This window comes from Camelus dromedarius, chromosome 16 (assembly GCF_036321535.1).
Source record: "Camelus dromedarius isolate mCamDro1 chromosome 16, mCamDro1.pat, whole genome shotgun sequence".
NCBI classification, from domain to species: Eukaryota; Metazoa; Chordata; class Mammalia; order Artiodactyla; family Camelidae; genus Camelus; species Camelus dromedarius.
This window is the reverse complement of record NC_087451.1, coordinates 55,281,424-55,304,941: the sequence shown is the minus strand read 5'-3', so window position 1 is coordinate 55,304,941 and position 23,518 is coordinate 55,281,424. Positions and strand designations below refer to the sequence as shown.

At 35.0% G+C, this 23,518-nt stretch overlaps 1 protein-coding gene across 4 annotated transcripts in view; it reads left to right on the top strand.

The window, feature by feature from the left end:
• The window catches only part of FBXL20 (F-box and leucine rich repeat protein 20), a 91,755-nt gene that overhangs the window by 59,054 nt on the left and 9,183 nt on the right, over positions 1–23,518 (top strand). For all 4 annotated transcript variants that reach the window (XM_064496033.1, XM_064496034.1, XM_031468208.2 and 1 more), the window contains exons 5-14: positions 825–919; positions 1,321–1,389; positions 11,864–11,959; positions 13,540–13,666; positions 14,924–14,998; positions 17,408–17,538; positions 19,542–19,602; positions 20,461–20,505; positions 22,051–22,107; positions 23,018–23,230. In XM_064496033.1, the coding sequence (XP_064352103.1) occupies positions 825–919; positions 1,321–1,389; positions 11,864–11,959; positions 13,540–13,666; positions 14,924–14,998; positions 17,408–17,538; positions 19,542–19,602; positions 20,461–20,505; positions 22,051–22,107; positions 23,018–23,230 (969 nt within the window). The remainder of the gene's footprint in view (positions 1–824; positions 920–1,320; positions 1,390–11,863; positions 11,960–13,539; positions 13,667–14,923; positions 14,999–17,407; positions 17,539–19,541; positions 19,603–20,460; positions 20,506–22,050; positions 22,108–23,017; positions 23,231–23,518) is intronic.

The following is a 23,518-nucleotide window of genomic DNA, read 5'->3' as shown; positions in this document are numbered from 1 at the left end:
TGGAGAGATTTTTTCCTTTCTCACTTCTCCGTCATATTTCATCTCTTAGTATTGCCTGTTTTCTCCAAAATGGAGAATAATAATAGCTGAAACTTAAATTTTAACCTGAATTTGAGCTCCTTGGTTTTCTTATCAGGAGAGTAGAAATAATAACTTCCTCACTGTGTTACAAGGATTAAAATGAGATTTATATTTTTTTTCAGTTGGATTTTTTTTTTTTTAAGTTCTGGTGGATCTTAGTTGCTTGAGGATCCACGTAAGAAGTTAAAAAAAAAACAGCAAAAACCTCACGTGAACTTTCCATTATCTTCATAAAGTGCTTTTAAAATATTGCCCACTGACATTATGATGGATTTTTATGTTTTCTTGACAATTCTCTAATCTTCATGGATGTGAATGTTTAAAGCAACGTGACCCACAGAATCATTCAGCAAGATTTTGTTCACTGTTCACTGAGCCTCTGCTGCATTTAGTGTACTACAGGAAATCGTTTAGAAAGGACACAGAAACGGCAGTTAATATCCTTTAGAAGTTGCAGTTTAACCAAGGGAGAAGTCTACATTAATATAGTGACACAAGAACTGCAGAGCACCATTTCCTCAAATACAGAATGTCTTACAAGATGAACAAAATAAATAGCAATATAGGTTTAGGCATGATTCAAGTAGATGGATTAATCAGAAAAGCTTTCTCATGGTAAGTTGAAATTTCCCCATTGATTTAATTAGATCTTTAAAAAGGAGTAGAAACCACTTAAAAATGAGAATGTGTTCTTTTCAAAAACAACATGATGGGTTGTCTTTTTTATCTTTTTTTTTTAACAGGGCCGCGTAGTGGAGAATATTTCAAAAAGATGTGGGGGCTTTTTACGAAAGTTAAGTCTTCGGGGGTGTCTTGGAGTAGGAGACAATGCATTAAGGTAAAAACATACCTATTGATTAACTGATCTTCTTGACTGAAGTAAAGAATAACACCGAGCCACACCATCTCACCCAGAAAAGGCTAGAATAGTTTTCATCTTCCTACTCAGAGAATAAAAGAACAAGTGCTCTTCCCCCAAAAGCCAGATTCCCTGTATTATAAATGGTTCTCTTGGAGCCTTGTAAGTTTTTTTAACTTTCTTTCTCAAAGTTAGGATAATTTTAACTGGTTGACAAAAAGATCGATGTTCAAAGTTCATGGTTGAAAATTAATTTATTATGAACTGTGTTTGTACCAACATCCAATATTACCATTATTAATATCTTTTATTATTATTTTTAATGCTGAGAATTGTGCCCATTTCACTTCAGTCTCTTTTGTTTGTTTCTTTCCTGTAAGGACCTTTGCACAAAACTGTAGGAACATTGAAGTACTAAATCTGAATGGGTGTACAAAGACTACAGATGCGTAAGTAATTTATGTTTCAGAAGGGCAAGTCATAGCCCCTTATGTCCTGCCTATCCTAGCTTTAAATGCAGGCTACTAAGTATATTTAGCAAATTTCATTTTGATCTTATAGATGTTTTAAAAGGAGAAAGAGACATTAAAGTTAGAAATAGAACAAGAAACTTATTTAGGAATTGGGCACAAATTCTGTCTTAATATTTAAAGTAAAACTTTAAAATTGTAGTGTGCAGTAAGAAATACTAATAATATAAATTACTATGACTGCTTATATTTCAAGAAGATATTAGTAGCTATCGTTCAAAAGACACAATGAACAGATGATTCTGTAAAAAGATGTAAAAGCTTAAACACAGGACTAAATAGCTTATAATAATCAATATAGAGAGTGTTTCTTAAATGACTCTTTAAATATACAGTGTTTTGTGTCAGTCATAATTTAAAAGAAACAAAACATCCATCCGTAAGAGTTTACTGTCACAGACCCGATAGACATAGAAGGTAGATATAAAAAACATTCAGCCCAAGGGTCTGTTGGTAATAACATGTGTCAAATAGCATTTAAATATTATGTAGGGAAATTGTTGCCTATTAGGAGGTGAAGTGAAGCCACTGAAGAAACATGTTTACACAGGGAGGGGCCTGGATTATTCAGTGAATCTTCTTGTTCTTCAAAAAGGCCTCAAAAAAGAGATGGTCTCTTTAGAATTGCTTGAATGAAGGAAAGTGAAAGACACTCCAAGCACAGGGTACATACACATTGTTTGTTTTATTCCTTTCTTTGAGGCCACAACTTGTTAACTTTTAATTCAAGAAAATGTCTGAAAGACAAGGACTGTGGTTATTAATTAATTCTACCTAAGACACATTATTCATGTAAATTGATTTGGAAACCAATGAGAGACAAATTTACTAACCCCTCCCCAACCATGACTATACCAATAGCCTGACACTTCAGATAATATATATCCATATTTACTTATATTTTCATCATCAGAAATGAATGAAAATGATTACTTGTGAGGAGAGAGAAAACATGAAGAGACAGGAATGAAAAGGAGACCTCTGAAATACCATGTTTTACTTTAATAGCCATGTAAATATTTTACATAATTGAAACATGAATTAAAGAAATCAAAGCAGTCGTTAACATAAGTGCATTAACTTTATCACTCCTTTAAAGAAAAAAACTTAATATCTTAAAAATTATCAAATAACCACTAGCACAATTTAAAAGAAAAATGATACAAACTAAAAATCAAAGATGGAGACTTCTGATAATGACAGTTAACTGCCCTCAAGTTATAAACAACTATAAAACTGCACAAAACACAGAGAACAAGCAGTTTGAGATGCTGGAAAACATGCATAGCAGGACTGAGAAACAATGAGGGTGAGCCCTATGATTACCCCAGCTTTCTGCCTGGTAGCATTTTCCATGTAACAGCACAAGGAGAAGGAACCCAAGCAGAGCACAGAGTTCTGGCTGATTTGAAGAGAAAGAGATCGAAGTTCAGGGAGACCAGAGTGGCTTGCTTTGTGTCTTGGGAGGGGGAACTACTCAAAACAGGGCTGCAGAAATCTACATAAATTTGGCTAAATAGTAAACTATATTTGCACATATTGAGACCCCACAAAGCTGGGCAAAGAACATCTAATAAGTTAAGAGCAATTACTGAGATTGCCAGAGCTTAAATAAAGCTGGGAAAGTTCTAACTACCCCAAATGGAGAAGGCTCATTGAACACCTTGGGACATTTAATGAAGAGTGCAGAAAAGTCACATCTTGTTAGTGGAGCTAAACTAGACCTGCCCTAATAAAGGTTAAAAGGAAAATTTTAGCATCAGGTAGACCAAGAACTAACTTAATTGCCTGCCAAATCAAAACTCAGTGTTCTTTAAAGGGAGACACAAAATTTCCAGCATTCAATAAAAAATTACAATATCTACAAAGAAGCAGGAAATGATACTAAGAAGAACCAGAAAAAAAACCAGTCAATAGAAACAGACCTAGAAAGAACAGATTATAAAATATGACCAATAAAGGGTTTAAAAATAGCAATTACAAATATGCTCAAGACTATAAGAAAACATAAAAATAATATGGAGATTAAAAGGATGAGAAAAGATACACTGTCACAAATACTAATCACAGGAAAGTTGATGTGGTTGTTAATATCAGATGATGTAAACTTCAGGAAAAAGAGTAGATGGAAAAAATACTAAATAGTACCCTGCTCTTTCAGTGAAGATAAAACAAGTAGACCAAAAAAACCAGTAAAGCTATAGAAGACTTGAACAACACTATCAATGAACTTGTCCTAATTGACATTTATAGAATACTATACCAGAAAGTACCAGAATAAGCATTCTTTTCAAGTGCACTTGGAATATTCAATAAGAGACACCAAATAATGAGCCATAAAACAAGCTTCAGTAAATTTAGGATTGAAATCATATTGAGTACGTTCTATGGCCTCAACAGAGTTAAATTAGAATTAAAGTAGGAATCAGATAATACATATCTGGAAATTTTGAATATTAAATATAACCTGAATAACCACGCATCAAGGAATAAATTACAAAGAAAATTACAAAGTAAATTTCACTGTCTCATAATGGAAACACAACATTTGAAACTTGTAGAATGCACCAATGGCAGTGCTTAGAGCAAAATGTGTAGCTTTAAATGCTTGTGTTATAAAAGAAAGGTTTAAAATCAGATCTTTCACCTTAGGAAACTAGAAAAAGAAAGTAAATCCATAGTAAGTAAAAGGAAGGAAATAAAGATAATGGTAAAAATTAATGAAATAAAAAATGGGGAGAGAGTAGAGGAAAGCCATAAAACTGGAAGCTGTTTCTTTGAAATAAAATCAATAAGCTTGATCAACTTCTAGATTAGTCAAGAAAGAAAACAAAAGCTGCCACTACCAAGACTGTAAAAAGAAATATCACTACATTTTCTACACCTATTAATGGGATAATAAGAGAATATTATGAGCAATTGTATGCCAATAAATTTGATAGCTAAGATGAAATGAATAATTTCCTTGAAAGGCAAAAATTACCAAAACTATTAAAAAATAGAAAATCTGAGTTGCTGTATATCTTTAGAAATTTGATTGATGATTAAAAACCTTTCCACCAAAAATAAAAATCCAAAAAACCAAAACAAAATGCTACGGGCTTGTATAGTATTAAATTCTATTGAACATTTTATTTATCGTATTTTATTTTTTTCATGGAGGTATTGGGGATTGAACCTGGGACCTCATACATGCTAAGCATGTGCCCTACCACTGAGCTATACCCACTCCCTATTGAACATTTTAGAAGGAAACAGTCTTGTAAAAATCTTTCCAAAAAAAGAGCAGGAGGAAAAGCTTTCTTAACTCATTTTATAATGCCATCATTACCATGGTTTCAAAAATAAGAAAAGAAAGAAAAGGAAACTAGAGATCAGTATCCCATATGGACAAGTAAAAATCTTTAACGAAATATCAAGTTGAATCCAGCAATATATGAAAATGGTAATAAATCATAGCCAACTTGGATTTATCCCATAAATGTAAGATTGTTTTAACATGCAAAATCAGTCAGTGTTAGAAGTTACAACTTAATAACAGATCAAGGAAGAAAAATCACCTGATCATCTCAATAGAACCAAAAAAGGCATTTTATAAAATTAAACACCTATTAATGAGAAAATCTCTAAACAAACTAGGAAAAGGTAATTTCCTTAACCTGATAAATTGTATATATGAAAAATATACTGTTAACATTGTATTTAATTGTAAAAGAAATAAGGGGAGCCAGGAAGGGAGACATGTAGATTGGAAAGTAGTTTACAAATGGCATGATAGGGCTTGTTCTAGCAAGTTCCTGGGAAAAATGGCCAATATGCAAAAATTAATTATGTATCCATATACTATCAATGAACAATTGGAATGTGAAATTTTAAATATAGCAACATCCACGGTAACATCCAAGAACATAAAATACTTAAGGATAACCTTAATAAAAATATGTGCACATTACGTACACTGAAACCAAACTATTAATAATTAATCGAAAGGAGATCTTACATTTTCATCACAAGAAAAAATATGGCAACTATGTGTGGTAACGTAGGTCATTGTGATCATTTTGCAATATATACATATATTTGAATCAGTTTGTTGTACACCTGAAACTAATACAATGTTACACATTAAAAATTATATCCCCATTTTTAAAAAGGAAAGTATGATGACAGTGGCTTTTTAAATAGAGAATGTCAATAGAGATAGAAGTCGTAAAATATGAGCCAAATGGAAATTCTGGAAATAGAAATACAGTATCTAAAAAAATTCAGTAGCAGTCTCAAATTGCACGTTAAAGATAACAGAAAAAATGAGAAAGATGTTGGTCAGAGAATACAAACTTGTATAAGACAAATAATTTCCAGAGATCCAAATGTATAGCACGATGACTGTAATGAACAGTACTGTATTGTATACTTGAGGATAGATTTTAAATGTTTTCACCATAATAATAACAAAATGGTATTTATGTGAGGTGAAGAGTGTGCTAACTAACCTTATTGTGGTAACCATTCCACAACGTATATGTGTATCAAATCATCACACTGTATACTTTAAATTTACACAATGTTATATGTCCATAAAGCTGTGGGGGGCAGGGTAGGAACAGAAAATAAGCTTAAAGATACAAAAAAAGGAACCTACAGAATGGGAGAAAATATTTGCAAATGATGCGACTGACAAGGGCTTAATTTCCAGAATATAGAAACAACTGTTACAATGTAATAACAAGAGAGCCCAATCGAAAAAAAGGCAGAAGACCTAAACAAGTAATTCCAACAAAGACACACAAATGGCCAATAGGCACATGAAAAAATGCTCAGTATCACTAATTATCAGAGAAATGCAAATCAAAAGTAAGGTATCGCCTCACTACAGTCAGAATGACCATCATTTAAAAGTCCACAAATGATAAATGCTGGAGAGGGTGTGGAGAAAAGGGAACCCTCCTACACTGTCGGAGGGAATGTAGTTTGGTGCAGCCATTATGGAAAACAGAATAGAGATTCCTTAAAAAACTAAAAACAGACTTAACCATATGATCCAGCAGTCCCACTCCTGGGCATCCAACTTTGGAGGAAGCTCAAATTTGAAAAGTTACATGCACCCCAATGTTCATAGCAGCACTATTTACAACAGCCAAGACATGGAAACAACCTAAATGCCCACTGACAGATGACTGGGTTAAGAAGGTGTGGTATATTGTGTGTGTGTGTGTATACACAAAAGTAAATAAATACAATCAATTTAAAGATAGATTTGTAGATATTTTCCAGTCTGAAGAACAGAAAGATAAAAGATTAAAGTAAAATGGGTGGAGCCTCAGAGATCTGTGAAATAACATTATGAGTACCAGCATACATAAAATGGGAATCCCAGACAAGACAGAGAGGGGCAAAAAAAAAAAAAAAAAAATACACACACACACACACACACACATACATATAATATATATGTGTATTTTTTTTATTATATATATATGTGTGTGTGTGTATATATATATATATATGAGGAATTGATGTAGAAAACCTTCCAAATTTGATGATAAACATTAATCTACAACTCTAAGTTCAGTAACCCCAGGAAGATTAAAAATAGAGATATCCAAACCTAGAGCCAAACTAAAAGAGAAGATTTTGAAAGCAGCAAAAGGAAAATAACTCATGTATAAAAAAGGAATATATGATTAACGTGTAACCTAATCAGAAACAGTGGAAGCCAGAGCCATGTGACGTATTCAGTATTCTGAAAAGAAAACTATCCTTCAAAAATGAAAGCAAAATAATGATTTTCCCAGATAAACAAAAATGGAGAGGATTTGTTGTGAGTAAATGTGCTTTGCAAAAAATACTAAAAGCTCTTCAGGTCCAAAGGAAATAAATACCAAACAGTAACTCAAATCATAGGAACTGATAAATGAAGAGTAATCAGAATTGCTAGTAAATATGTGGGTAAATCTAAGACTAATTCTCTCGTGTCTTCTTGAGAAAATAAAAGCCTGTATAAAGCAATAATCATAACACTATATTGTTAGGTCTACATCATATATAGAAGTAATATATATTTAAACACTTGAAAGTAATAGCATAAAGGAGAGTGCAGGGAACCATGAGCTATTGTAGCAAAATGCTTATGTTTTGTGAGAATCAGGTTATTGTTCTGAAATACATTGTGGTAAGTTGAGATACATATTGTAATCCATGAGCAAACTATAAGAAAATAACTTTAAAAAAAGTAAAAATTAAACTAGAGATTCACAACAGAACAAAATGTGGAAAAACCTCAAGTATCTGGAAGTTAAGCATCAAAGCTTCTAAATAATTTTGAGCTAAATGAAAATAAAAAGTTACCAGAATTTATGGGATGCAGCCAAGATAGTGATATAGCTCTGCATTCCTATCAAAAAAGAGGAAAGAAAGAGAAAGCTCAAATCAATAACAATCTTTGACATTAAGAAATTAGAAAAAGGACAAAGTCCAGAGCACACAGAAGAAGGGGGAAAAGTGCAGATTGAATTGGATATCATGAAATAGGCAACAGAAATAGTAATAAAATCAATGAAACCAAAAGCTGGTTCTTTGGGAAAAAAATTAAGACTTGACAAACATAGACTAAGAAAATAAGAAAGAAGACTCAAATTATCAAAAGCAGGAATGAAGGAGAGGACTAAATACTTGAGCCAAAAGACAGATAAAATGATTATCATGGAAAATCATAAATGACTTTATGCTAACAAATCAGACAACCTAGATGAAATGGGCAAATTCCTGGGAAGGCCCAAATTACCTAATTTGACTCAAGAAAAAAATAGACCATCTGAATAGATGTACAGCAAGTAAATTCACTGAGTAATTCAAAATTGTCCCACAAAGAAAAGCCCAGGCCCAGATCGCTTCACTGGTGAGTCCATCATATATTTAAAGAAGATTTAATACCAATCCTGAAACTCATTGATAAAAGAAACACTTCATGACTTGTTCTAAGAGGCCAGTATTTTTCTGATACAAAAGCCAATTAGAGACATCACAATAAAAGGAAATCTACTGATTTGCTGTCAGGAACAGAGGTGCAAAAATACTTAACAAAATCTTAGGAAACCAAATCCAGCAACATATAAAAAGGTTTTGGATCATAACCAAGTGGGTTTTATCCCAGAAATACATACAGGTGTAGTTTAGCATCCTAAAATCAGTTCGTTGGTGAGAATGTAAATTGGTACAGCCACTATGATGAACAGTATGGAGGTTTTGAAGAACTAAAAATAGTTACTATATGATCTAACAATCCCACTCCTGAGCATATATCCAGAGAAAACTCAGAAATTCAGAAAGACACATGCACCCCAGTGTCCACAGCAGCACTTTTTACAATAGCCAAGACATGGAATCAACCTGAAAGTCCATTGACAGCGCACACGCGCGCACACACACACACACACACACACAATGGAACACTACTCGGCCATAAAAAGGAATGAAATAATGTCATTTGCAGCAACATGGGTGGACCTAGAGATTATCACAGTAAGTGAAGTAAGTGAGAGAAAGACAGGTTTCATGTGATATCACTTATATGTGGAATCTTTAAAAAATGACACAAAGGAACTTATTTACAAAACAGGAGACTCATCGACAGAAAATAAACTTACAGTTACCAGTGGGAGAAAGGGGAAGGGAGGGATAAATTGGGAATTTGAAATTGGCTGATACAAACTACTAGGTACAGAATAGATAAACAACAAGGTCCTGCTGTATAGAACAGGGAGCTGTATTCAGCAGCTTGGAGTAACCTGTAGTGAAAAATAATACATGTAACTGAATCACTGTGCTGTACACCAGAAACTAATACAACACTGTAAGTCAACTATACTTCAGAGGGAGGGTATAGCTCAGTGGTAGAATGCATGCTTAGTGTACACAAGGTCCTGGGTTCAACCCCCAGTGCCTCCATTAAATGAATAAATAAATTTTTTAAAAAATCAACTCTACTTCAGTCTAAAAAAAATAGAAAGTCAGTTCATGTAATATTTCATAATAAATAGAATAAAGCAAGAATCAGCAAACTTTTTCTATATGAAGCTGGATAAGGAAATATTTTAGGCTTTGTTGGCCACATAGTCTCTGTCACAGCTACTCAACCCTACCAGTGTTTTACAAAGGTAGCCATAGATAATACATAAACAAATGAATGTGGCTGTGCCCCAGTAAAACTTTATTGCATGGTGGTGAAATTTGAATTTCATTTAATTTTCACATGTCACAAAATAGGATCTTTTGATTTTCTTTGAACCATTTAAAAATGTCAACACCATTCTTGGCTTGTGAGCCATAAATAAGTAGGAAGCTGGTGAGATTTACTGCCCTCTGAATAAAGGACAAAAAACACACAATCATTTCAATGTGATAGGTAGCCCCCGCAGTGACCCCCAAGTAATACCTGCCTCCTCGTATTTGCACCCTTTTGTAATCTTTTCCTCTTGAGCGTGGACTGGACTTAGTGACTCATTTCTAACAATAGACTACTGCAGAAGAGATTGGATGTCGCTTTGGAGATTAGGTTACCAAGACTGTGACTTCTGTCTTGCTCTACTTTCTCTCAGGGCTCCAGCTCTGGGGGAGGCAAGTTGCCCTGTTGTGAGTAGCTCTGTTGAGAGGCCCATGTGACAAGGAACTGGGATCTCTGGTCTATAGCCAGCAAACCTGAATCCTACCAAAAACCAAATGAGTGAGCTTGGAATTGGATCTTCTGAGGCCTGCCAACATCCACCTGAATGAGCTTGGAAGGGAATCTGTACCCATTTAACCTTTGAGATGAATGCAGCTGTGGCCAGTACCTTGACTGTAGCCTTGTCAGAAACCCTGAGCCAGAGGCACCCTGCTAAGCTGCCTGTGCCTGAATTCTTGACCCATGGAAACTGAGATAATAAATAATTGTTGTTGTAAGCTGCTTAGTTTTGAGGTAATTTGTTACACAACTAATACATCATTAGATACAGAAAAAGCACATGAAGAAATCCAACACCCATTCGTGATAAAAATTCTCAACAAACTAGGAGTAGAAGGGAGTTTCCTTGATCTGATCAAAGACATCCATGAAAAACCTATTGGTAACATCATACTTAATAGTGAAAGATTGAATGCCTTACCCTAAGATCAAGAGCAAAGCAAGGACATTAACTCATGTCATTTCTATTCAACATTTTATTGAAAATTCTATCTAATGCAATAGTTTTTAAAAGAGAGAGAGCATACCAATAGGAACGAAGTAAAACTGTCCTTATTTTCAGATAACATAATTCTAAAACAATGCCAAATTTCTATACTGAAAACCACAAGACATTACTGAGAGAAATTAAAGAATATGTATATTGAGAAAAGATAGAGAACTCTTAACAATTAGTAATAAGGCAATCCAATTAAAAATTGGGCTAAGCACTTAGACATTTCTCCAAGGAAAGTGATGAATGGCTAATAAGCATAAGAAAGAGTGTTCATTACAAAATTATAAAATAAAACCACAAGAGGATTATTCTCCATACCCACTAAAATGACTGTAGTCAAAAAGAGACAATGTCAAGTGTTGGCAAGGATGTGGGAAAACTGGGACCTTCATGCACTGCTGTGGGAATGTAAAATGGTACAGCAACTTTAGAAAACAGTTTGGCAGTTTCTTAAAAAGTCACATATAAGCTCAGTATAGAACCTAGTAATTCTCCGAGGCATCTACCCAGAAGAACTGAAAACATAAGTCCACACAAAGACCTAAGAAACATATCCGCCAACTAGAATGTATGGGTCTTGTTTGGATTAGAATTTTAAATGGGAAACTCAACCACTGTGGAAAAAGAGCCTTTAAGAAATTCATAAAGGAAAGCAGGCAGTAATATTACATAATTTATTTCAGCCCAACACTGTCCATCCTCTGTATACTTTGCAAAAATTCAGTTTTTTCATTACTGCCTTGCAAAGGTTATCCTGAGCAGAGATAGGAGTGAAAGAGCAGTCGCATCTTTTGGTCTTCATGTTTCAACACTTGCTAGCAGTTACTAGCTAGCTTTTCTGGTGTTCCTGGATTTGCAAAATACATATATCTTATCAGCACAAATGTAGTTTGCTGTCAGTAGCTATTAACATTTCCAAATGTGAGTCAAGCACCATTTTCCCTTCATGCAAATTCTCATACACAACACAAGTTTTTTTCTTTTTTTAAATCCTTTGTGAACCTGCCTCTTCATCAGCATGAAAGGTCCCTAGATTTGCAACTGCTTTTATTTGGGATGTGGAAATCTTACAGTTGTTATATGTATATACATATGTTTAATGGGAATTGTGTATAATATACTAAGGATGTGTTCTATATGTTTATTCATTATTTTCTCCTCTTTCCATTTTTCAGTACTTGTACTAGCCTTAGCAAGTTCTGTTCCAAGCTCAGGCACCTTGACTTGGCTTCCTGTACATCGATAACAAACATGTCTCTAAAAGCTCTGAGGTAAATTTTGTACAACAAGAATGTCCAATAATCAGAACTGTTTTTTTAATAACTGGAATAAAATTGGACTTAAAGGAAATGATGTTTTATAGATTTGTACTGTAGTTCAGAATAGATCTTTTGTTTTACCACTTGCCCAAGTTACAGGGCACATTCAGGTGAAATGGCTAGAAGTAACTAGGATTTCTGAACAGAGCAGTACAGTTTATACATGAAGGAAGTACTTAGCAGAGTTCCTAGTATATAGTAAGCTCTCAGTAAGTTTTCATTGTTTTAATGTTAATGTACTTTTAAAAGTACATCACAAAAGATATATCTTAAAAGAAGAGTGAAATTCCTTTGTACTTTTACCTTTTTATCAGCCTTTTATAAATGATTATGGTCCCATGTATTGGTTGCATTTATGAATAGTAAGAATTAAGCTATTAAAAGAAAAAGTGTAATTAGTAAAAGTAATCTGAAAATGTGGCTCCTTCTATACCTTCCTTATGAATATTGAACACATACATGTATCTTAGGCTGTTTGCCTTGTAGGATAATAAGTAAGATAGTATAACGATGTTTATAGTTTATAAGTAATTCACATAAATGATCTCATTTATTTGAAAATCTTGTGAGGTACATATGACTGACACTTTACAGATAAGAAAATCTAAAACATTTTTTAATGTCGAGTACCGTTATTCAACCATAGGAGGTAACTGAATGAGGTATAGTTGCTAACCATAAGTTGCTCAGAGTCTAGTGGATGGAAAAAAAAACAAAAAAACCCACTACACAGCATGGTAAGTACTGTGATAGAAGTGTTCATCAGTTTGGGAAGAACATAGAAGGGCTATGGCTAATCTCAGACTAATCATGGTATTGGCAGGCTTCCTGTAGTGACTTGCCTGAAGTCACACTATTAATGTTGACAAATGAACTTGAACCAAGATTCCCCTGGCTTCAATTTATAAAACAATTAAAGCAATATTTTCCAAAGAATGCCATAGAGCTTGGGATTCTTCCGTAGTTTAACTGTGAAATCGAAGATCAAAGATGAAGCTAGTGTTCGATAGAAGGCAGAGGTCTGATACCATGTATCCTAAATTTCTGTGGAAATTGTCCTCTGGATACTTCCCAGAAAAGGAAAATTTACAGATCCTTTGTCATTTTTGTCCTTCTTATTACCTGATAAGTAATTGATTTAGAGAATTTGAATTTGAATCTGACTCTTTGTTAATTACTCTGTTAACTAGAAAAAGTCACTTTGTTTCCATTTCCTATCTAGAGACCTTTAAATTTCTAAGTGCAAAAAGAACAGATTTGAAAAATATAAACCTCCATAATGATCTAATGTATCAGAAACAATATCGTGCTTGTGCTTCTTAGTTAAGCTAGATTTGAGATAGCCCTCCTAGTGATGTAGTCCCACGTGAACACCACAAACATTGATAAACGCACCTTTTTTTGTTGTGGAATTGCCTATATTCTCAATCTACATTGAGTAAATCCCTGACTAGATAGCCAATAAAATGAGACTTTTGTGCCTTTGGAATTGGATTTAGTTATATGTTTGTTTCACTTTGTTTTATCCTAAGTGAGGGATGTCCACTGTTGGAGCAATTAAACATTTCCTGGTGTGACCAAGTAACCAAGGATGGTATCCAAGCACTAGTGAGAGGCTGTGGAGGTCTGAAAGCCTTATTCTTAAAAGGCTGCACACAGGTAATACTCCATGTTGCACTTGTGAATGATAGAGGAACCATGAACTTGGTGGGCAGCCCCAAGATGTTGGCTTGAGGGATATGTAGTTGTTGTGCATTATTGACCAAAGACATATGCTTACTGAAAAATTAAAATGTTTTCTGTAGAGTAAAAAAAATATAAGAATTAACACCTGACCAAAGATAAAATTTTGAGAGGAGGCAAGCTGGGGATACAAAATCATGCTGAACAGGCACCATAGGCAAGAAGGGTTTCATGCAATTTAATCTGAAAAGAAAACTTGCCGTGTTGTCACTGCCTGAGACCTTGCACTGGATAAGCAAGGAAGATAGTCTTGGCAATTTCCACTGGTTGTTTAACCACCAAGAGTTTTTCTTAAATGTGCCAAGTATACAGCAACCTACATTTTATAGTGTTGGTGCTTATTTCCCTCCAGTAACATCACAAATCCAACATATTTTGTTATTAAAAATTTTAATATCTCAGTGTTACACAGGGGTGGAAAAAAAAAGAATTGACATGGTAGCATCTGGAAGGAAATGATCAAGAGTGGATTTAGAAATGACTGACAAGGTAGGGCTAGGCTCTTATTACCTTATTTTATTAATGATTACTAAAACCAAGCCTTGGATTCTATTTAAAATGCCCTCATTGTTTCTCCATGATGGAAGGGTTTCCATTGTTTGAAACAGAGCTTTAAAAGTATGACTGCCTTAAAACAACAGCTTGAGTTTCTCGTTATTTATGGAATCCTGAAAAATATTAATTGGATTGCATCATTATAATCAACTACTTGCCATCTGTTCTCAGCACTCTACACATAGCACTGATCTTCCAGGAGCAGATAAACTTTGGATTCGTTTATCAACTCCTGCTCCCAAAAGTTTGTTTTTTAAAAACTTTACAGGGAGTGTAGAAATGTGAAAGTTATTTTAGTTTCGAAATCCTTCAGCAAAATACTGTCAGGCATGTTTAATTTATCAAAAGAAAAATCCAAACATTGGGCAATATTTATTTCCTTGATTTGGTAATAGATGAATTTGATGTGGTCAGAGTTGATAACAAATACTGATAACTGTTCCAGTCATATGAATTACATGTTTATATGATCATAGTTCATTGTTTCCAGTTCATTCTTCCTTTAAAACTTGGTTGGCTATATCTAGAATGTATTGATGAATGTGTATACTCTTAAATTTTTAAGATTTAAAGCAATGTCAGTAATCATTTTTTTCTCTCTCTTTTTAATCTTTCTAGCTAGAAGATGAAGCTCTCAAGTACATAGGTGCACACTGTCCTGAACTGGTGACTTTGAACTTGCAGACTTGCTTAGTAAGCATTTCTTCTGTATTAGTAATTCATTTCAATAATATTATTGTAAGAGTTTTAGTCCTTTGTAAAGACCAGCGATTTTTTTGCATGCTCAACAATAGTCACTCGTGAGGGCTTTGACATGGATGAGATAGAGGGTGGCTTATACAGAAGGCAAATAAGCTAAACTGTAACTCCACCCCTTTCTTTTTCTACATAAGAAAACTCTACTTTTTAGAAGAAAATTATTCACAAACTTCAGTATTTAAAGTAAAACATTTTTGGTAAATTAATTGCAATTACAGTGATTAAAATCTATCAGTGAGCCATAGGGTACTGCTGATCTAAGCAGACAACAAGCAAAATGTACCCTTTAAATTATTTTTGGAGTAGTATTTGTATTTCACATTTGGCTCGTTTAGACTGTCAGCTTTTTGTGTCTATCTCAAAGCCCCTGAATTTTGCTCAGAGAATTGGCTGAAACTATTCAGGATCCTAGAGCATTGACAGCACACCTTTAGCTTTTCTCTCTTGCCTTGAAAATTACATGTGTGTTGCCTTGGAGTGAGAGCCTCTTGTAGCAATGAAAAAAGTTGGTGAGGGTTTTCCTTGTTTATGTTAAGCCTTCTGATTAGTATACTTTCCCCTTCTTGTTTGTCACCTGAAACTTTAGAACATAGTAGTTGCTTAGTTTAAAGGTGATACATACAGGACCACATTTTATGCAGTTTAAGCAACCTGCTCTTCCAGCCCCTACCCGTACAGTGCTGTTAGTGATCTAAGAGGCTCCTAGAGACTGAGTTAAAGGAATGATATTCCTTTTAATTCTGATTCTACTTTCATTTATGTAACTGAAATATTTGGCCTAAAAGAAAGAGCTTACACAACTATTGTAAACATGACACCACCATCTTACAGTGATAGACACATGTTCAGATTTTATTTATATACTTACACTCAACACATGCACTCTGTATCTCACACTCACCCATACATATAAATACATATATAGCATATCTGCCATTTGCCATTTTAGCTCCTTTCGTTTACTCTTCTAGCAGGCAGAAATCACACTTGGTAAGTGTAAAGAACCAGCTCTGTCATGTTCATCTTACTGTTTACCTTCACCCAGATCTTAGGGCATGAGTTGTTTCTTCAGTCACTCTGTACAATGTCACGAAATGATTCTCAACATTCATGAGACTTCTGCCCAAAACTATTGAAGTTGCCAAAGCACATTCTTAATGCAGTCTCTTTTTCTTGAATAATTTAAAAACATAAAAATATTTAGTAGATTTTACTCTTAAAAATTTAAATTATTGGTTAACATGACTTTCTTCATCTTTCTTTTTTGGTAATCCCTTAGAGACCTTAAAACATTAGGAAGGTAAAGGCAGCACAGCCCTCTCAATGTTTTCCTAATATTGTGTGAGACACAAATTCCATTGGCCTCCTAAATATGCATGTTTATGGATTGCTGCTTCTCCCTTTTAATTTCATGTATCCTTGTTTAGTAATAACCATACATCCCCTTTTTAGGTACTTGTACATGTGTATATGCCTCAACAGTGTTTTCTCATGACAGATTTTTTATCTGCCTTAGCATCCATTTTTCATGTGTATTTTGTTTCAGTTCTACAATATTGAGAAAATACTGATTTAAGCAGTGATTATTTAAAGTTTGATTTTTTTTTCAATTGTTCTTACAACCTGAGGATAGTGTTTGATTAAACAGAAATGACAGGAAAGCTTTATTCTGAGACTTCCACAAAATTAGTGAATTTAGCAGGACAAATTAAAGTGCTGATATCTTTTTTTTTTTAATGTAACATCTTTTTGTGTTCTTTTTTTCATTTTAAAATAATTTAAAACATACAGAATTACATTTGAATTGGGCACAACTATCTCCATTAAATTATGCTATCCATTAAGTTATGCTATTCTTTATGTTATAAAACTAAAATACAGAATAAATGGATCTGTGGTTGATTTGAGATCACAGTTATCATCCACTGGTTGTCTCATTTTTTTTCAGGAACTTAGTATCGATTTTGAACTTGTAAATGTGTTTATACTATTAAAATACTGCTGTTATTATCTGTTTTCTGGGTTCAAAATCATTTAATTGAACCTACACTGTGACGTACCACATGCTGTTCCCAGTCCCGTTCATCCCATTAGGTTAAGAGAACCCCATTTTAGCTTCTTCCCTTTGCACCAAAATTGAGCACAGGTTCTCTTGCAAACTAAATCAAAGAGAACTAGAAAAAAACAAGAGTGTGTTCATTTTCTTTTAGATCTGCTACATGATTAATATGATATCTACTTTTATTTTTTTTTTTTTGGCACTTATCTCACAAAGGTAACTTTTTTTCTTTGTCTTCTGCTAAGTTACTAATACCTATGCATTTTTTTTCTCTTGTTTTTTAGCAAATCACAGATGAAGGTCTCATTACTATATGCAGAGGGTGCCATAAGTTACAGTCCCTCTGTGCCTCTGGCTGCTCCAACATCACAGATGCCATCCTGAATGCTTTAGGTCAGAACTGCCCTCGGCTTAGGTAAACATTTCTTGTTTATCTCAAAAAATCAGAGGAAAGGAACAGAGGCCTCCTTCACTCACACTTACTCCTTGGAACCTTGAAATTTTTAAGGTAGACACTATAAGGCCACTCCTACCCTTTCAGATGCCCACCTACTTGCTTTGCACTTTATCTGATTACATGTAATTGGCCTGAACCAAGGGGTAATAGTCCTCATTTTCTATGTCTTGCTATCCATACTAGAAAAATATCAACATTTTATTTCATTACTTGAGAAAAGAAATAAAGGTGTTTTCTCTTATAATGCTTTTATATAATTCCTTTCTGAAGAAAGTTTTTGAAGACCCACTCGTGTCATTTATATTGTAGTAATGATGCCAGGTACATAGCAGGAAGCATTTAAAGAGAAAAAACAGCCCTGCAGGAGAACCTCCCTTGTGCTGATGGTCTTTTATTTTATAATTTTTTCTTTTTGTTTGATGGTCTTTTAAAGCAAGCTTTATTTCTCTGTGGCCCCACTTCTCAGCCTAAATATGGGATTGGCTAAATATTTACTAAGAATGCTGTGTTGCATGCAAATGGGATCAAACTCATATTGATTCTGTAAGAGCACACAGCAAACTATCCCCATATACCTTTTTGGGGTTGAGGGGGAGGTAATTGAGGTTGTCTTTTTTGTTTTTAAACCATAACTTATGTTGTATATTATTATATATTAGACATGTTAGCATTTTTTAAATGCTTTACAAAAATTAATTCATTTAATCATCATAACACTATATAAACATTGTTATTATCTCTATATTATAGATGAGAAAACCGAAGCACAGAAAGGTCAAGTAACCTGTTCAAGGTCTCACAGTTAGTAAGTGCAGGAGCAAGGATGCAAGCTTAAAACTTTTGTAATCACGAGACTATGGGCCCAACCTTAATTATTGAAAGAAAATTTGCCCACAATATCAAAATTCCTTAATATATCATAGACTTGTTGGTCAAAATTAATACTATCAGAAGCCTAGAGTAGAGTGCCATTCAGGAGCTAAGGAGGTAGCCAGTCTTCTGTCTAAAAATATTACATATTAATCTTTTTCTATTTGAAAGAGAGGGGTGTTCAGTTCTAGTCTCCTTCATGGTTTGTTTTGTTGTAAGAATAGAAAGGCTCTCAAATGTGATACTTAAAACTTGGGTTTAGTCAAATCATGCTTTACCATTAGATACTGCATTCATTCTAATTGATTGTCCCTTAATAATAATTTCTTATATTTTAGCTTTATTTTTTTTCAACTTCTATAGGAAGTAATTTGTAAGCAAACATAATACTCTTTGGTACTGTCATGCAGACACCGCCAGACTTTTCACAGCAAAGAGCTACTACTTTTGATTCCCCAGTGTAGTGGTTGGTACTTAGCTTGGTGTTCAGCCGTTCCTGAATAAGAGAGTGGCTACCAGCTCAGCTCCCCTCTCCACTGGGCCTGCCTTGGGTGCCTTTCAGGGGAGGCAGGAAGCTAAAGGGTGTAGTTTCCATAAGTATGGAATATTGTATTTGGGACAGACCTGTAATTAACCAGTCCCCTCATAGCATTTTTAATAGCTGTTTAAATCTGAATGATCGTACATGTAAAATAGGGAAAGAGAATAATTTACTTTAGCAACAGATTAACTGAAACAGAGTATTTATCTCCATTTCCTTTGTTTTCTAGGAGCAGGCTGCCCTCTGGGGGTAAGCAGTATGCCATCAAGAAGGCTTTTAAATGCATTTCTCATGCATTTTGGCATTAACTACAAGCTTCTATTATATTCTTCTGATTGCATCACCCTGAAATGTGGTATTTACAGGACCACTTTATGATGACTCCATGAAAATGAATGGCAAGATCTGTATACAGACTTGCTTAGCTGTGAATGTCACTCTGTGTTATGCAGTCCTTAGGGAATAGGAGGTTTTCTTAAATTCTTGCTGTCTTAATAAACCCAGTTTTCAGGGACCAAGGGGTTGACTTTCACTTTGTTTTTTTTAACAGAATATTAGAAGTGGCAAGGTGTTCTCAATTAACAGATGTAGGCTTTACCACTCTGGCCAGGGTAAGTATTTTCTTCAGGTTTTATAAGGGTTTTTTTGTTCAGGATTTTTATTTCAGAAGAATGAGGAGTGAGGGAAATGTGGAAGGGCAGTAGAACTGAGTGTGTGGGATGCTGGGGAGCTTCTCTGTGGCTGGTGTTCCTGAGAGTTCTTGTCTTGTAGCTACAGACAGCTGCTCTGGAAAGGCATGAATTGAACAACATGACACTCCTTCGTGAGACTTGATTTTCCACATTTTCATAAGATGATACGTTAAACTAAGCAGGACTTTCCTAGTGCTTTGTGAAAGAAACTTATTTGGTTACTTGGTATGCAACTGGTGGATGAGAATAATGTTGAAAGAAATATATAAGCCTGATTTTAAATGAAGAGGTATTAAGAGATTTTCTATATTCTCCAAAAGATTTTAATATTTAGAGTGGTTTATAAATCACCGTATAATAATATATTATGTATTTAAAATTATACTATCTTTGACTAGTGTAATGGAACATAGGAAAAGGCATTTGCTTTTAGGGAGATTGATGGAATACTGATTGGGAGGGTGTGGGGTGCACAGCACATGGCGTAGATGAGGGCATATTCTCCCTTTGCTTCCCAAGAAATCATTTTCATTCATCGTACATCCTTTGTAAGATGTTAGATACTTTAAATGTGGAATAATTGAGAAATTTCACTGTGATAGAGGCCCTTTAAAATGTGTAATTAATGGAATAAGACAGGAAGTGATATTAGAATGACACCAACTGCGAAGCTCTCTGGAATTCACCAGTATATCTAATACTACTTAGTTTTCTGGCCTTAAATTTTTCCCATGTTTTAAATGTTTGTACTATAATGTTTGGGTCTATATTTCATAGAACTGCCATGAGCTTGAAAAGATGGACCTGGAAGAGTGTGTTCAGGTAAGATTGTGGATTTTTACTTAGAAATACAGTATGATAGAAATTTATATAATACATGCACATCACAATGTTCAATTCCCTTGCCCTGCTGTAGTGTAGAGCCTGGCAGCACTGCTGACTGTCCATTTATTGAGGTGTCCTCCAGGCATACCAGGCCGAGGTGCTCGTGGTACTTGTGCTAAGGATCTGGGAAATACATGCCATCAATAAAGTTGCCATTGGAAAGAAAGAAGGCCCAAGCATTCAGGCCATAAAGATGTTAAGATATTTATTTAGACCTACAGGGTTATAATGCTAGTAAATAATTAAAGCCCTAGCACACTGACAGGTATCAGTGCTCCTTTTTAACTTAACTGGACCTGAGACCCCATACATCATTAGTCTTGGAGCCCCAACGGAATCCTGCCCTTCAGGCAGGAAGACTGGCCTCCTTATCAACAACTTCTTTTATTACCAATTTGAAGAACTTTGAGATTATTAGTTGATTGAGGAGTAACTTTAAATGGGGACTCCTAAAAAGAAGATAGAACAATGAATTTTTTGTTATGGTAAAAATAAAGAAGAGAAGATACTTCGGTAACTATAGAGGTTGATTTTTCTAAATTACTTGTTATCTGGACACTACTTAGCCCCTGATAGCTCTTACTAAACTAAAACTGTTCACATCCATCTGTCTCTTGCACATGTCTGGTGTCCTGTGTCCTTTCTAGTGTTGGTCCTTCTGAGTGATGTGCACATGCCTGCCCACTCCAGTCCCCACCCTCTGTCATTTCTTAGCCCCTATGAAGCTAGGTGTATTATAATAATCATCTCAGAGTTAGAGATGAATTTGGGGTTGGGGGGAAAACACTGATTTACTTTCCGTCCTAAGATAAATATAAAAGACTATTCTTCCTTCAGGAGTTCTTTCTTACTGAATATTCATAGTTAACCCAGCAGCCTCTTTCTGCCACCCTTGGGGAAAATAACTGATATCCAGGTTATCAATCCTGAGTTGTGGCATGGCTTATAAAAATATGGGCCAGTGCGGGGACAGTATAGCTCAATGGCAAGAGTGCATGCCTGGCATGCACAGGTTCAATCCCCAGTACCTCCATTAAAAACTAAGATAGATAATTACCTTCCCCCCCAACAAAATTTAAATAAAAATAAATAAATTTAAAAATATATATGGGCCAAATATGTAAAAATGTGAGGATGTTTCTACATTAATTTTTCTCATGGAGCAGTGTCTTCTGATTCGTTTCTGTGATGATTCTAAGGAGGTTGAACAATGTCCAGTGGGTAGAAGTTATAGAGGACACCTTTTCATTTATTTCAAAAACAAACAGGATTTTCAACAGCCCTGCTCAAAGATGAAGATGACTAGCCTGGATAGGCTCTCAAAGAATAGGTTCAGGTAGCTGATGGGATTGCAAGCAAGATTCTGCTATTTGATGATTGGTATCAGGGTATCAATCTAGAATACAAGTGTAGTCAAGAATGAGGTATGGTCCATGAGTTTTTTGGAATTAGCCCTAAAATAAACTTACATGTTTCTTTCAGATAACAGATAGCACATTAATCCAACTTTCTATACACTGTCCTCGACTTCAAGTATTGGTGAGTTTGACTTTGAAAGTTTTATGTTTATTGGATTTAATCAAAACACAGCTCTTACTTTCCTCTTAGTATCTGGCTACCGTTTTGGGAAAGCATATTCTCCAATTTGCCAACTTACAGAGGGCCAAGGGAGGACCTGCATGAAGGAAGAAACTGAGATAGGAACTGGAAAAGTTAAATATTTTCTGTATCAGTGCTTGGAGATTGAAAACTGACATGGAGAGTATGAGTTCTCCCTCCCACATGAATTACACTCCAGCCTGAACGATGCTTAAATTTCCAGAGAAAATGTGGCCCCAAATACAGTTTGCTTCACATTGAGACCAAATATTCCTATAAAACAGAAGCAATCCAGGCCTCAGTAGGGGGAGTTCTCTGCTACTGTTTCCAGTAACACTGTGGGAAAGCATTCTGGTTGACTGTTCTGTATCTAGGCTTATTTTTGGTGTTTGGTGGCACATTAAACTATGTTTGGGTCAGTGGTACTGAGTTTCACGTGGAGGAACCAGAGATTTAAGGAAAATTGGTAAAGTGAAGAAACAACCACATCTTAAAGCTAAAAGAATAATTTTCAGTCAATTAACTATTTGGGTGTGTCCCTGCACCAGGTATTCAGTATATAGTCCAAATTCCAGAAAATTTTTTACAGGAAAAGCCTGAGCCCCCTTGTCCCTGTAGAGAAGAAAAGTGTTAATAATTTGTATATGGAGAGGGTAGGGCAGTATAATGTATTTTGTTTATGAACTATTTCATAATCATTACAGGAATTCACAAAAAATATTTAGAATCCCACACAGAAATGTCTATCATTGATTGTCAGAAGCAGAACCCCAGCGACTCTAGTTTGCTTTCTTCATTTCACCACATGGATCTAGCGCTTAGTGTCCTTCCTTGCTCTATTTGGCTGCAGAGTCTGTCTCACTGTGAGCTGATCACAGACGATGGAATTCGTCACCTGGGGAACGGGGCCTGCGCCCATGACCAGCTGGAGGTGATTGAACTGGACAACTGCCCGCTAATCACAGATGCATCCCTGGAGCACTTGAAGAGCTGTCACAGCCTTGAGCGGATAGAACTCTATGACTGCCAGCAAATCACACGGGCTGGAATCAAGAGACTCAGGGTAAAGACGGTGGAATCACCCTCTGGCTCTAAATTCTCAGCACCCCTTCCTTCTTTTCTTTTCTTTTCTCTTTTCTTTTATCCTCCGTTTCCTCTTTTTAAATTTAGTTTTCTGTGATACTTAATTTACCTGGACATTCAGCAAAGAAAAAAAGATGGAGAGCAAGCCTAAGGGTAGATAGTTTTTACCTGTTTTTCCAGATGGAAATTTAGTAGGAAAACACACACTGAAGGGAAGAAAAGTAGGTCTCCTTCCAACAGTCTCTCTAATAACATGCCTAGAATCAAA